The sequence below is a fragment of the Macrotis lagotis genome, chromosome 1, assembly GCF_037893015.1.
Source record: "Macrotis lagotis isolate mMagLag1 chromosome 1, bilby.v1.9.chrom.fasta, whole genome shotgun sequence".
Lineage (NCBI taxonomy): Eukaryota > Metazoa > Chordata > Mammalia > Peramelemorphia > Peramelidae > Macrotis > Macrotis lagotis.
In genome coordinates, this window is record NC_133658.1 from 18,993,980 (window position 1) to 19,009,654 (window position 15,675).

The 15,675-nt window shown below is 37.3% G+C and overlaps 1 protein-coding gene across 1 annotated transcript in view; it reads right to left on the reverse strand.

Moving 5' to 3' along the window:
- The window catches only part of ADAM7 (ADAM metallopeptidase domain 7), a 62,080-nt gene that overhangs the window by 27,404 nt on the left and 19,001 nt on the right, over positions 1–15,675 (reverse strand). Inside the window, exons 5-9 of the mRNA XM_074220263.1 lie at positions 15,467–15,545; positions 12,761–12,837; positions 11,286–11,472; positions 10,840–10,902; positions 3,500–3,571 (exon numbers count right to left, since the gene is read on the reverse strand). Of these exons, the coding sequence (XP_074076364.1) occupies positions 3,500–3,571; positions 10,840–10,902; positions 11,286–11,472; positions 12,761–12,837; positions 15,467–15,545 (478 nt within the window). The remainder of the gene's footprint in view (positions 1–3,499; positions 3,572–10,839; positions 10,903–11,285; positions 11,473–12,760; positions 12,838–15,466; positions 15,546–15,675) is intronic.

Sequence of the window (15,675 nt, forward strand, 5' to 3'; positions counted from 1 at the left end):
CCTTAAAGAGCTGATTTTGTAATGGGAAAAGAGAGTCAATCAAAAAAATATATAAAGCAGTTACTCAACTCCAGGCATGAAACTAAGCCCTAGAAATACAAAGATGGACAAAAATATTTCCTATTCTGGAGGAGCTCATAAAGGCCACTAGGGCTACCATAGAACAATGACCCTAGTTTCAGGAAGACTCACCTTCCTGGATTCAAATTTTGCCTCAAACACTAACAGTGTGAAGGTGACCAAGTCACCTAACCATGTTTGCCTCAGTTGCCTTATCTGTAAAATGAAATGGAAAGGAAATGGCAAACCACTTCAATGTCTCTACCAAGAGATTCCCAAATAGGCTCATGAAGAGTTGAAGACAACTAAAAAGATTGACCAACAACAACAAAAGAGGGGTTCATAGTCTAATGTGCATCAATACACAAACAAATATGCATTAACAAATTAAATATTGGATAAATTGGAAATTATCAATAAAGGGGAGGTGCTAGAATTAAAGGGAAATGAAAAATACTTCTTGAAAAGGTACATTTTATCTGAAACTTGAGGGAAGCCAACTGGTGAAAATGAAGAGGGAGAACATCTATTCCACTATAGATGGAGACCCTAGAGTAAACATGGTATGGGTGTAAGATTTAAAAAGACTGGAGACCTGTGTGGGGTGAATGGGTCATGAAGATGTTTGAATGACAAACAGAGGATTTTCTATTCATATCCTGAATATGAGGCAGGGAGGGAAGGGGGGAGAGAGAGAGAGAGAGAGAGAGAGAGAGAGAGAGAGAGAGAGAGAGAGAGGCAAAGAGGCAGAAAGAAGAGACAGAGATGGAGAGACAGAGCCAGAAACAAAAAGGGGGGGAGAGAGAAAGAAAGAGAATCACTGGAGTTTACTGAGTAGGTGAATGACAGGAGGTCACTTTGAAAGCTGAATTGAATGAAAGACAGACTGGAGGGAAGAAAGACTCATGGCAGGGAATCCTGCTAGACATAAAGTGATACATGTACTAGTGTGGTAGTAATATCACAGCAGATGAGGGGGCATATTGCAGAGATAGCATAAAGGTAATATCACAAGGCCTTGGATATAAATTGAATGTGGAGGGAGTTAAGACAGTGAAGAGTTGGGGATGACCCCAAGAGATACAAGCCTGAGTGACTGGGAAAATCCTCAATTGCAATAGGAAGGTTAGAAAGAAGGGATTATTTTGCAGAAAAGATAAGTTTATTTCATACTTGTTAAATCTCAGATGCCCACAGAGTAAGCAGTTCAATATATCCATTAAGCAGTTGGAAATGTGAGACTAGAGAAGAGGAGGAAGCTTAGGTCTGGACAAATCGATGGATGGATCATCAGCACAGAGGTGTTTAATGAATTCATGGGTTGGGGGTGCAGTTAGAGTGGACCTAGTCTGCACAGTCCATGGAAAATATTTTTAGCTTTGTTCATCAGAATGTGAGTAGAAAAGAGGAGGCAGATGGGACAATAAACAGTTTCATCTTGGCAAGGGGTGAGTGGCAAGAGGGCAAAGGAACAAGAGATTCAAGAATAGAGTAGAATATAGATTTAGACCAATTCACAAGTGGATAAAGAAAGGGAAAGTATAAAAGTACAGCCGAGCAGTAGTTGAGGCCTGAGAATAGTAGTTGCTCTTCAGGTGTGTCTGACTCTTTGGATCCCTTTGAGTTTTTCTTAGTAAAGATTCCTGAGTTGTTTGAAATTTCCATCTTCAGCTCATTTTTTACACATGAGGAAACTGAGGCAAAAAGGGTGAAGTGCCTTGCCCAGGGTCACACAGCTTCGAGTAAATGAGGCTGAATTTGAACTCAGGAAGAGGAGTCTTTCTGACTGTAAGCTTGGCCCACTGTGCACTATGGTACCACCTCAACACACCCTAGGAATAGGGTGGGGAATTAATCAGTTTAAGTATTGGAAGTCAAGATGATTTGGCATTTGCCTGTGCATGGACCTAAGTCCCAAGACTAAGGTTAAATCACAACTTAATCACTTGGTAATTGTGTGATCTGAATAGATCCTCTCTATGAGGCTTGATTCATTCAGTCCTAAAAGGGGAAGACAGCATAGGATTCCTTCTCAGATCCTTTTAGCTCTAAAGCTGTGATTTCATGATGCCTTCCCACTACAACAATTTGCACATCTTCTGCTTATACTTCTATATGAGAGATAGAATGCTATAGTGCTAAGGAGCTGGTCTTAACACCAGGAGATGTGGGTTTGAGTCCTACTCCTGTCACACACTGACCAGGAAAGCCTGAGCGTGGGACTCTACATCCTGGCGAGCCAGGAAATTCTCCGAATCTGTATGTGATGGAGCGTGTGAGAACAATATGGGTAAAGGAATGCTCTTTGATAGGGAGTGCCATCCACATCAGTGAAATCGTCAATCTAGTCCTTGTTCTCCTTGGACTGATAAATATAGGGACCCTCCTGCCTAGAAAAGTTTAAAATCTGTTGTGTCTGGTGGCTACCACTACTACTACTACTACTACTGCTACTACTACTACTACTACTACTACTACTACTACTACTACTACTACTACGACTACTACTACTACTACTGCTACTACTACGACTACTACTACTACTGCTACTACTACTACTACTACTACGACTACTACTACTACTACTGCTACTACTACTACTACTACTACTACTACTACTACTACTACTATTATTGCTACTCCTATTGTTACTCCTACTGCTGCTATTGCTACTACTGCTACTCCTACTCCTACTACTATTACTACTACTACCACCATGACTTCTGTATAGAAGAGGATCGCACAGATATAATAATCAATTTAGAGTCATATGGCTATATCATTCATACCTAACAACTACTTGCTGATTAATTGGTTGAGTCCTCATTTCCTCATCCAATAATGGACTACAAGGTGGAATAATAGATACAGCATCAGATCTGAAGTCAGGAGGACCTGAATTCAAATCCAACCTCACATACTTAGTAGCTGTGTGACTTGGAGCAAGTCACTTAACCCTGTTTTGCCTGTTACCTCATGTGTAAGATGAGTTGGAGAAGGAAAAGGTAGACTATCCCAGTATCTCTGCCAAGAAAACCCCAAATATGGGCACAAATTATCTGAAATTACTGAACAACAGGAAAATTAAGATAATCATACTTATGACATCTCATATTATGATTTGAGAACTGAACTTGTCAAATTGTTCTAAGTCAGCATGTTTTCATTTATGTATGGAAATAAAGGAAGAATTTGATTTTGGAAAACCTGGGTAGTCTTGGCATAGAAAAGTCCTCTATTAAGGCCAGTTGCAATCCATCTGGTCCCATCGAATTGCTTCAGGGAACTATTTATGATAAGATTGAGAAGGAAGGAACAAAAATAATAAACAAAATTTGTTTCGCAGGTGGGTGGTTTGTGCTCCTTCCTCACTACCTATTCTCAAAAGTCTGTTCAGTGGTATTTGACCTTCTGTCAGGCTGCCGTGTATCTTCCTTACCATGTTGACAAAATTGACCATGCCGAAGATCCGGGTACGCAGCCATTTCTGCAGATGGTTGTGTCTATGGTACTGGAAACACAATTTTGGGAAACCTCTGTTAGATAGGAAGAGAAAAAGCTCTAGAAAAGAGTTTTTACATTTCAAAATGACCCAATATACCAATGACCCTGGGATCTTATCCATGTGGGGGTTTTCCTCATTGTTACAACTAATAATCTATTCATGGATGATCCAAAAAAAATTAATAGCAGTAATGGAAGAAAAAAATTATTTTCCCTCCTTTTATAATGAATTTTAGTCAATTCCTTGAAAAAGTCTGGCCCTGAAGTCAGGAATGAAAGAATCATCGGTTCCTTATACAGCATATAGTACAATGAGCAAACATCTTTCTATGACATGGATTTTGAGTTATTTAAGTTTTAATTTAACTCCCTGGAGCAGCTAGATTGTGTCATAGTGAATTGGGTAGCCAGAATGGGGAAAACTTCCTGATTTCAAATCTGATCTCAGATATTTTCTATCGATGTGACCCTCTGCAAGTCACTTAATCTTATTTGCCTGTTTTCTCATGTGTAAAGAGAACTGGAGGAAGAAACATCAAACTCAGTATTTTTGTCATGAAAACCCCAAATGGCATCATGAAGAGTTGAACATGATTGAATAACAAAAGAAAAAGTATTAGGGAGATGTTCATGAGGTTAAACATAGCTAGCACGATTGTTCTTTTAAATGGCAGCCCTTTAATACTTAAATACAGTTATAGGCTCCTCCCTGGGTCTTCTCTTCTTAAAGTTAACCGCCTCCTCTTCTGTGTAAGAAGATAATTGCATTCTACACCATTGGGGTTGTCCATCTCTAGTTACTCTCTAGCTTTTCTCTTTTGTTTTGTTTTTGCAAGGTAATGGGGGCTAAGTGACTTGCCCAAGGTCACACAATTAGGTAAATATTAAATGGTTGAGGTCAGTTTTGAACCCCTGACACATGAACTGGCATTCTATCCACCATCCACTTATCTGCTCCACTCTCCAGTTTTTCAATGACCTCTTTTTTCAACTGGCACTGGCCCAATTGAACACAGGACTCTGGGAGGTCTAATCAAAGTAGAATACAGTGTAACTACCATTTCTTTATCCCCGCAGGTTTGAATATAGTCATATAACCAACTTTGAGCCCATTCAATGTTATTATCTAGTTCATATCTCTTCATTTTTCTCAATAAGAACGGTATGAAATACTTTATTAAAAGTTGCTAAAACCCAGGTAAACTATATGCCCTGAATTCTTTTGATTTGCTAGTTTAGAATTTTATCAAAAAAAGAAATAATGTTAGTCTGACATGACCTGACAATGATGAAACCATGCTGGCTCTTATTATCACTGCTTCCTTTTCTAGATGCTTAGCAACCATTGCTTTAATGACCCAGATTATAATTCTCTCAGGAATTAAAGTCAACCTTACTGCTCTATAGATAATAAACTCTTTTTCCCCCTTTTTTTTGAAAATCAGGGTAACATTTGATATTTAGCTATAAAGGACCTTGCTGTTAGGCCCTGATTGACTCTCAGTGATCCTATTGGAGTTATCTTGGTCTATAAAAGTTTACTTCTCCAGCTCATTTTAAAAAGGAGGGATTGAAGCAAACAGGGTTAAGTGACCTGACCAAGGTCACTCAGGAAAGGTCCGAGGCTGAATTTGTACTCAGGCCCACTGGGTTCCAGAGAGTTGTCACTCAATTCATTGTACCGCCCAGCTGCCCAGAAAGGACTGGAGAAGGTACATAATCCATATCCCTCATTTTACAGAGTAGCCAACAGAGGTCTAAATAAAGGGCATTGTCTTCTCAGTCACAGATGACTCTCTTCAAATCCTTTATCCTAACATCTTCCTAACTATGATTCAGAGTCAGAGAACTACAGTATTTGTACTGGAAGGGATCTTGGAGACCCACAGGATGAGGAAATATTCAAGTGGCTTATCTTACCTCCTTATCATCCCAAAGCCAGAGCCTCTCTGGGGCTCAGCTTTCTCATCTATTATATTAGCATGCTTCCTATAGGCTACTAATGTACAAGATTCTGGCTAAGGTGAAAGGATTTGGTAAGTGAAGGGAAGATAATAAAAACCAGCGCTAGTTATCTCATTTTATCTTCATAAAAACCCTGTGAAGTAGGTATTATTATTATTGCCCCCTTTGTGCAGTTGAGAAAACTGAGGCAGACTGAGGTCAAGTGACTTGCTCAGGGTCATACAGCTCATAAATGTCTGAGGTTGGAAAAAAAAAACTCAGGTTTTATTGACCCCAAGACCAGCACTGTGTCCACTGGGCCATCTCCAATGAGACGAATGGGATTATATAATAAGAACTCCTTAAAAGTGGAAATGAACAACTCTTTTTTTGAGCTCTGATAATATATGCCCTCCTTTCCCCTCCATTTTTGCTATTTTGCCTTCTTTTTATGTTTATTTTTGGCATATTAATTTATTTTAACTACCTTTTTTCCTCCTTCTTCTCTAGTATTCATTTGCATTTAGAGATCTGTCCTTGCCTCTATATACTGATCACTAGAGGCAATGTCACAGTGGATAGAGAAGCAGTCTGAGATTCAGGAAGACTTGTGTTCAAATCCAACTTCAGACATTTATTAGCCATATGACCACCCATACCAGGCTCAGGGGAACTTTTTCTTGACAAGGGCCATTTGAATATTTATAACATTATTTGTTGGCCATACAGAATTATCAACTTAAAAATGTAGGAGACTAATTAACCCTTAAAAAGCTCCTCAGCTGAAGTTGCCATGGCAATACCAGACCAAATCATTTATGGCCCATGGGCCAGATGTTCGCCCCCCCATCCTTGACCTAAATTTATAATGTTCAAGTCAATTCTCCAGGACTAATTTTTGGTGTGTTAATGTAAATATATATATATATATATATATATATGTATATATATAGAGAGAGAGATGTGGATGGATAGGTGTATATGTCTGTATATGCATGCATGAATATAAGTGTGTATTGCATTTGTGTGTATTGTGTAGATATCTATGTGTGCAGTATACATATGTGTCATGTGTGTCACATATGTGTATGTGTGTGTTCTTGAAATAGTCCTTACTCCCTTCCCTGTTGAACAAGCATCAAAGGAGTTTCTTCACAGAACTACCCTCTATTATAGTGAAAATACAAGTTTGATTTAAAAAAATACAGATCACAGACATAAAACCAAAAGTTTGCCAGCAGGAACTGGTTTTTGCCTCTTTTTGTATCCCTAGTCTTTAACTCATAGTAGATGTCTATTAAATGTTTATTGACTTATTGGAAGACAGCTTAGAAGTCACTCCATCTGACCTTCCCATTTTACAGATGAGGAAACTGAAGCCCAGACCAACAACGTGATTTTCCCATATTCTCCCAAGTGAGGTCAAGCCTATCTAAGTTTTAACCTCAAATATCAGAATGCAAATAGGCTGTTCATTCCATTGCACTGTGCTGCCTCATCTACTTCCCATGCAGTCTGATGTGGAACATTCCTATCATCATTACTTTTCAAAAAAGTGGGTTACTGTTTCTGTAATGTGATCTTTAATTGCAAGCAATTCATTGAAGTCTCCCAATAATTATGAAAAGCTATCTTTCTAGTAATGGATAAAAACAGAAAATTCAATTAAGGAAACAGATTAGATAATAGAATTTAGATAACTGAGAATCCATATCAACAGTCTTCCCCAACCTCTCCATTACCTATGTTTATTTATTTCTCCTTGGAGAATTTAAGGTATTTGAGGGAAGGGACTCTCATTTCTGTAATGCATTAAAAAAAAATTTGTGGATGTTATATGCAAAATTATAAAGAAGGAGTGGATCGAAAGATCCTCAAAAACAGGGACATTTTTGTCTTTCTTTGAATACTCAACACATACAGTCTCTGGCAGATAGTAAGTCCTTAATTCATGTTTATTGGCTAACTATTGACTAATTATTTAATTTTTTAACTGATAAAAAATTGATGGTAGAAAACTGAAAAGAATGCCTTCAGGTTACATTCACACACACATACACACACACACACACACACGTGTGTGTGTGTGTGTGTATGTGTGTGTGTATCCAGACTTGAGATTTCAAAGCTATAACTTAAAATTTTAGAAAAGTGTCTGACATTATGAGAAGTTATTGTCTTTCCCAAAGGCAGCATGTGTCGAAGGTAGAAATTGAACTCAGATCTTTTTGAATCCTGGATTGTTGGAAGATTCTTTATTTGGTGCATGATGCTACCTCTCATCTCATAAACCATGTAAAATTCTATGTAGGGTTCAAATGAGTATATAAATTATATACTAATATAATATATATGCTTTATATATATTCATAAAAACATATGCATTATAGCTACATATACATAGGGTTTTGAGGAAGAAGGAAGAGACACATAAAAGGAGAGGAATGTGATAATTTGAAAGGCTCTATTTTGAATGTTTATCTCAGAATCTCTAGCTATTATGACTGTAGCTTTAAAAATCAAAGAGAAGGCAGGCAGAATGTCAAGAAAAGACTGCTTAGGCAATTTACTAGATTTCAGAAAATGGCTTGTCGGGAAGTCACTTGTCCTTATGGAATCAAATAGAAGTTAGGGTCTTTGCTTGCTATCCAACAGGATGACATTTAGAGAGGTCAGAGAGAAAAGAAAATGAGAATGGACTTCGTATTTGTGGAGATAAACAAGTGTTATTTAATGAGAAAATACAAAAAGGAGAAATGTGTAAGGAGAAATCTATAAAGAACGGGAGATAAGCTATAAGACTATTTCCTGTGATTATTGAAGATAAGACAAAGAGAAGACAGGACTTAAAGCAAATACTCAAAAGACTTTAATCAGTATCTGGAATGATTGAATGAAATGAAAAAAGAAAAAGAAAAAACAAAGAATCATCTACTGTTATAATGAAGGTTTGAGGGGACTCTGGTGATGATTCTACTTATATCAAGGATATTATTTATAACTACAGATGTCTACATTCTATTAATGTTCTTGCTCATTTACAAATTGCTAGCACAAAGTAATTTTAATAGCTAATTATATACAAAGAAGAGTAACTACAGTCGGGAAAAAGTTTTATAAATTAATGTTTTATAAATTTCAGTAGAGACATAATCTAAGTAATTAATGTGAATATAGGATTATTAGTGAGAAATAAATTAGTACATCATACTTCTAGATTATTATAGATCCTCAAAGGATAAAACAAAATATGTTGCAAAAATTCAATGGGAAAGTTGTGGTTGGGTGACCTAAATGAGTATAGTCAGAATTGTATCTGAAATATCTATAGCTATGCGTGTCTATGCACACATGCACACATCTACACACACATGTAAATAAATATACACACGTGTACGTATATGGACTTGTATTTGCATGCATGCATATATCACATCTCACCTTAGGTAAGGTAGATAAGTAGATGGATAGATGGATACATGAGTAGATAGATGTTTAAAGTGTTGAATAATCTAAATAAAGTCAGCATTTGAATCTAAAAACATAAATATCTATCTCAATTGTGAAGAGCTGGAAACTTCAAAGATAGCCAGCAAAACAAATAAAATATAAACTATCGAATGAATTAATTTTAATATATAAAAGATTTTTCATAACAAAAATAATGAATCCAGAATGCTTTTTTAAATGAAATGAGTTTTTAAAAAGCATTATGATAAACATCACTGATGAATATCTTCTATCTGGAATCTTTAAGAAAATAATGTAAATTAATGATGATGATGTTAATGAGAATTAGCATTTGTAATACTCTTTAGGGGTGGTTAGGTTGCGGAGTGGATAGAGCACCAGCCCTGGAGTCAGGAGGACCTGACCTCAGACACTTAATAATTACCTAGCTGTGTGGCCTTGGGCAAGCCACTTAACCCCATTGCCTTGCAAACACCTAAAATAAAATACACTTTAAGATTTGCAAAAACATTTTCTGAACAGTATCTCATTTGATATTCAAAATATCTCTGACAATGGATGTCATGATTCTCAATTTTCCAGAAGAAGAAATTGATCCTGAGGTTCATGACACTCCCAGGATAATATAGTTTGTGTTCTGAGACCATTTTTGAAATCAGGTCTTCCCAACTCCAGGTCTAGCCTTCTATCTACTGTGCCACCTGATTCCTAAAAAACAATATAAATAAGATCCTTTTTCTAATAGATAAATCTCTGAGGACAAAAATGGATAGTTAGCAAAAGAAGGAAAACCTGGCATGGCAATGTTACCCTTGGAGAGAGAGAGAAAATCTTGTATTTGATTGCTGCTTCTGACACTTCCAGGCTTCTATAAACAAATCCTTTAATCTCTCTGAGACTCAATCCCCTCATATTCAAAATGAGAACAGCAATATATGTAGCACCATCCTCATAGGCTAGTTTTAGTCTTAAGAGAGTTAATTGGTGACAAAAGCTTTAAAATTTCAGTAATTGGTAGCCCAGAGTATTTGTCCCACACTTCTTTCCTTAGCCTATCTACTCCATCTCTTCACCTCCATAGATTAGCAAAAGACCTAAATTCAGTGACAGAAGCTATCCACACGAACTGTCTTTCCTTCCCAAATTTATACTTCAAATTCTTCTGGTTTCCCCTAGACCTTGCTTAAGCTAACTGTTCTACTTTAAGAAAAAAAATGGTGTTTTTTGAATTTACATCACAATTGTTTCTGGAAATACTCCAATACTCCCTTCCCTCTTGAACAAATGAATTAAAAAAACAAAAACAAAAACAAGCAAAAATACCTGATTCAGTTTCTTTTTCTGACAATGTCTTCCACTCTACAAGGGGTAATTTTATACCTTTATGCCTTTCAAGTCGTCCTCATAGGTCTTTTTTTTTTCTCTTTATAGCAAAGTTACAAGGGGGGGAGGGACAGAGAAAAACTATGGACACTCGTTGCTTCTAGTTTCTAATCTCCCACATCCTTCTCAACCCTTTGCAACAGAGTTTCTGGTCTCTTTACAGACTGAAATTACTGTCTCTTGGGTCACCAGTCTTCTCCTCATGATTGTAAGAGCACCTTGTAAAAAGTCATAATCCACTATAAAGACAAGTATTTTTTTTTTTTTATGGTTCCAGCTCTTAATCCTACAACCCCAAAGAAAAGGAAAAAAAAACATTAATCCCCATTGCATAGATTCTGCCTAGTGCACTTCAGGTTGGAGTGCTCTAGCCAAAGTCCCAAGATAACTTCCTCCAACAGCCTGTCCAATCTCCAAGGGCTCTAAGTACGTATTAAATTGTTGGTTGACCAGTAGGCCATTCCTCCAAAAACTCACCAAGGCATGATCAGCAACAATGAAGAGTTCAATGTATTTCTTTTCTTTTAGGTAAATCTGCATCTTTAGGGTAGATTAAAAGGAAAGTGTTACTATGTCTCCTCTTACCAATGACTTTCATCTGAATCATCCCACAACAATATAGAAATATCTGTTAATTTATATTTTATAGATAAAGAGAAGAAAAATGAAAGAGATACATTAAAGTAATGGAGAGAAATGCTTAAAATACAAATGTGACTATGACTTCATCTCTCTATCTCTTTCTTTCTCTTCCCCCTCCCCCTTTCCACCCTCAGTTTCTGGAATGAGTTATAAAACCCATTTAATTTTTTTTCCACTAAGAAGGTTGAAAACAACCAGTTCTTTAGTGATTCCTATGTTCCAGCCATAAGCATCGTGAATTAACAGAACAAGGACATAAATAAAAAAGATAAACAGCTTACTTCCAAACTAATACCAGATCTGGAGACCTGAGTGATGGCCTCTGATTTGGAAAAGTTGTATAACAAACAGCTGCCGTTGCTTGCGTCTTGGGTCTTGTGCTCATATTTGAAGATGGCATGCTCTCCCTGATCACTGTGCTCTAAAGGTTCGATGAGATATCTTTGGTCATGCTTTCTGAAGTATCCCCTGTGGAATATGAGAATGTAGACCATCTATTCTGGGGCTGTGGAAAGGTGACTATGTCTATTCCTGGAGCTTTGGCTGCTCATAACTCAAAAGTTATGATATGTAATAACATGGGGGATACAATAAAAAGTCCACATGGAGGTGGTGAATAGAGATCATATGAGAAACATGCTATATTTTCTTTTTTTTAAACAAGGCAATTGGGGCTAAGTGACTTGCCCAGGGTCACACAACTATTAAGTGTCTGATGCCAGATTTGAATTCAAGTACTTCTGACTCCAGGGACATACTCTATCTACTGTGCTACCCCAGAAAAATGCTCTTCTTAACAAACCATATCCCCAAGTCAGACCAGGCTGCTAAGAATCAGTTCTATTGTAGGGCTCAAAGGCAGAAGCCTGGCTGCCAACCCCAGTTCTGTTTTTCCTCTGGGGACATACCAGAGTAAACACAGAAGACCAAAAGGAAGTCCCACATGTTGAACTCTAATTTCCCTTTGTTCATAGGAACATAAATTTGGAGCTAGAAATAATTTCTTTGACAGATCATGTGATCTAACTCTATCATTTTGCAGATGAGGAAACTGAGTCTCAGAGTGACTAACCTACTGAAGGTCACACAGGTGAGTGGATAGTAGAGTTTTGTCATCATATCATGTTCCTCTCATCTTCTTTTTGAGCAACTTCTTTCCTCTTAAAATCACAATGGCATCTACTAGTCTCTAGGTTCTATTTGATGAGACCTTAGAACCATGTGTCAGTTTGGGGCCGGATGACTTGTCTTCCTTCTCCAAAGTCATTAGGTTCAAGGCTCAATAAGCCTCTACTCGTCAGGGAGTCACTTCTCCTTTTATGGAGCTAGGTTTCCTTACAAAATTTCATATGCCTTCTAGCTCTGACAATCGATGACTTCTTGCTTCAAATCTTTTTTTTTTACTTTGAACTTTATTGTCTCAAGATTTCCAAGGCCAGGGCATCCTCATTATCTCTGAAGCATCAATTTTTCACTTTCTCAGACTGGCAAATAAAGGAGGCCCATGAATCATCCCTATAGAGCTGGTGTGATGCCAAGAAATGAAATGTTGACTTATTGACTTTTTTTCTTGAAATATCTGTATTTCTCACGAATCACAAAAGAGGCCAAAACTCTCCCACCTCCGCAATTCAAGTGGGTCTATTCTAATTAGATATTGAGCATACTGTCACATCCATCAGAAGTCAAACAGACTCACTATTTCTTTGCAATTATGCTTAGTCACCACAGGGAGTATTGAAAATCTGCTTCTTACCTCAAGCCATCACAGGTACTGATGCTAGCAGCAGAGTCCTTTTCATGAAGGATGTGTCCTTGATAATAACAATGATCCTATGGGAGATGAAAGAGAGAAGAGGAAAGGAGGAAAGGAGGAGGGAAGGAAGAGAGAGAGAGAGACAGACAGACAGACATAGACAGAGAGAGAGACAGAAACAGAGAGAGGGACAGACAGAGAAAGAAAAAGAGAGAGAAGAGGGACAGAGATGGGAGTGGAGAGAAGGAGAAGGATGTGTGTGTGTGTGTGTGTGTGTGTGTGTGTGAGAGAGAGAGAGAGAGAGAGAGAGAGAGAGAGAGAGAGAGAGAGAGATTGTGGAGAAATATTATAATAATAGCTATCACTTATAAAAATGCATTAAAGTTTGCAGAGTACTTTATGTTATCTCATTTGATGCTCTCAACAATCCCAGGAGGTAAGTGATATCATTATTTCTCTTTCATAGATAAGAAAATTGAACCTGAGAAAGGCTAAGTGAATATGCCAAAGTCGGACATCTAGTATATATCTTAGGCAGGATTGAAGCTCAGGTCTTCTTGATGCAAAGCATAGGACTCTATGCCCTGTATGTATCATTTAAACTACTATATGTAATGTGTATCTATAAAACACACATATGTAAACATACATATATACAGATGTGTGCAATTGTTGGTGTGTTAAAACATTCATATATCCATATATTTAAATAGACACACATGTGTGTTATATGTGTTTGTGTTGCATTAATGATGGGGAATTGGCCAAGGAGCCCAGAGGTTTAGCTGATAACAATTCCCAGGTGGACTTTGGAGGTAGGCACAGGCAATCCATCTTTCTTTCCAGTTCCCTAATCATGTAGTAAAGTAGAACCTCTTTGATTGGGGTGTATTCCAATGACCCTAGTCTACCTGGGCTTCATTTTTGATAATTTGACCCTTTCCTGACCAGCTGGGTTCTGGTAAAATAAAAGACCACACTATAAGGGGAGAGACCTTGGCCCTACCAATAGGAGGCTGCTAATGTAGCCTTAGAATAAAGGTGTATGCTCTCTGATTCTTTGGGTTTATTCTAGGTGATTTTAGATGAAGGAGACTGGAGATGGATATGACCTCTGGAACTTTTAGAAATGAGAAGAGTAAGTCACTGTGGGACACAAGAATGAAATTCCACCTAAGTTTTATAGTGAGTCAATTCAACATTGAGTTCCATCTCCCCGTGTTGGAGCTTTTCCTTTTTAAAAAAAATCTTTTTATTTGGGTAGTAAGTAGCAGAGGCAAAGAAATTAGATCTGGGTCCTGTGACTCTGGGATTAACGTTCTTTCCCAAACCAGGGCTACCTCCCTGGATCATCCACTCCAAAATCCTTCTTTTAGAAATGAGGGCCACCAGTGGAGTGTGTTGATTTAGGGTGATTTTATAGAGTATAGCAGATAAATCTTTTGTCTTTGCAATGGGGAGAGGGGAAAGAGCTGACAGGTATCATCAGGGACTGCTGATTTCAAATAAAAATTGGCTGAAGTCTCCACTTGCTCCCCCAATATTATTCATCAAATATGTTTTTATAATTTTCAATTGTGCATATTTTTATAAATTTAATATTACAAAAAATGATCACATTGAAACTCAAGAAGACAGGGCATCTTTAATGGCAAAGACCTTTTCCCTTTATAGTCCAATTATTTAGTACAGTGGTGCTCATTAGGCAATTAATAAACACTTGGTAACTAAATGTTTTAAAATGAACCATACAGTTATTTTGGTTTACTCTTTTCTGATGCAGAAATTAAAAGTTCATTAGGATAATTTTCTTGCCTGAGACAACCAAATATCGATTTTGTATTCTATATGGGATTCCATTTTGCAATCAATTGTATTCTTCGATCATTCTTTATTTATATAAAATCTCTAGTCTTTTCTTTGTCCCTAAATGAAGAAGCTCATGAGTTCAAAAGTGCAATCTTCCTCTTTCATAGTTAGAGGTCAAATTTTATTGTCCCCATCAATGACTTTTAATGAAAGCAAAACTCTGAGCTAAGCTTAGAGGTTCAATACTCTCATAAAACACTTTAATTCTAAGGGAATAATTATCCCAGCACCACCTACAAATGAACTTTGTCAGGGAAACTTGTTATTCCTCATAATTTCATGTGCTGAGAAATTCTATGTCATTTGTATGTTATCCTTGAGAACATAAAAACTGACCTGATCCCATCTCTGTTTGTCTTTGTCCAATTAAAGATGATCTTGTTTCCTCCTCAGGCACCAGTGAGTCTACTATTCTTGACTAATCTCAGAATGTAGTTAGGTCCCATAAACCTGTAAAGTCTTCCTCAAAGACAGAGAGGGATGGCACTGGTCCTCTAAAATCTGACCACAATGCCCGCACCCCATGATGCTGCCAACCCTAATTAGCATCATTTCCTCATGTTCTTTAGTCTATGGCTGTAAAAAGAAATTGTATCCGCTATTCTTTATCTTAAAACTGAAACAGTTATCAACCTACTTTATTAATAGGTTTGAATCTTGTGAATGAATTATTTTATTGTTTAGAGATTTCCTCAGTTTACCTTTGTTGAATTTCACTCATGACATGCCCCAAAGTGACAAAGTTGGCAAATCTTACAAGTGATATTCAAATCTACCAGGTCCAATATAATATTCATTACCCCACCCCCACATACACACGCACACTGTGTCTCCTACCATGAGCTGAAGATTGGTTGTGATCTCCTCTCCTCCATGGGAATAATGTGTTTCACTGTAGTTTGGGGATACAAGATCCCTACAAAGGAAACAAAAAGACTGTCACTAATTTTCATAATGCCTATAAGGAAGGCTTTCATAGGAGGATAAGATACCAGACCCTGAGCTCCTTTCTCTTGACAAAACTGCAAGCATTCAAACATTACTAG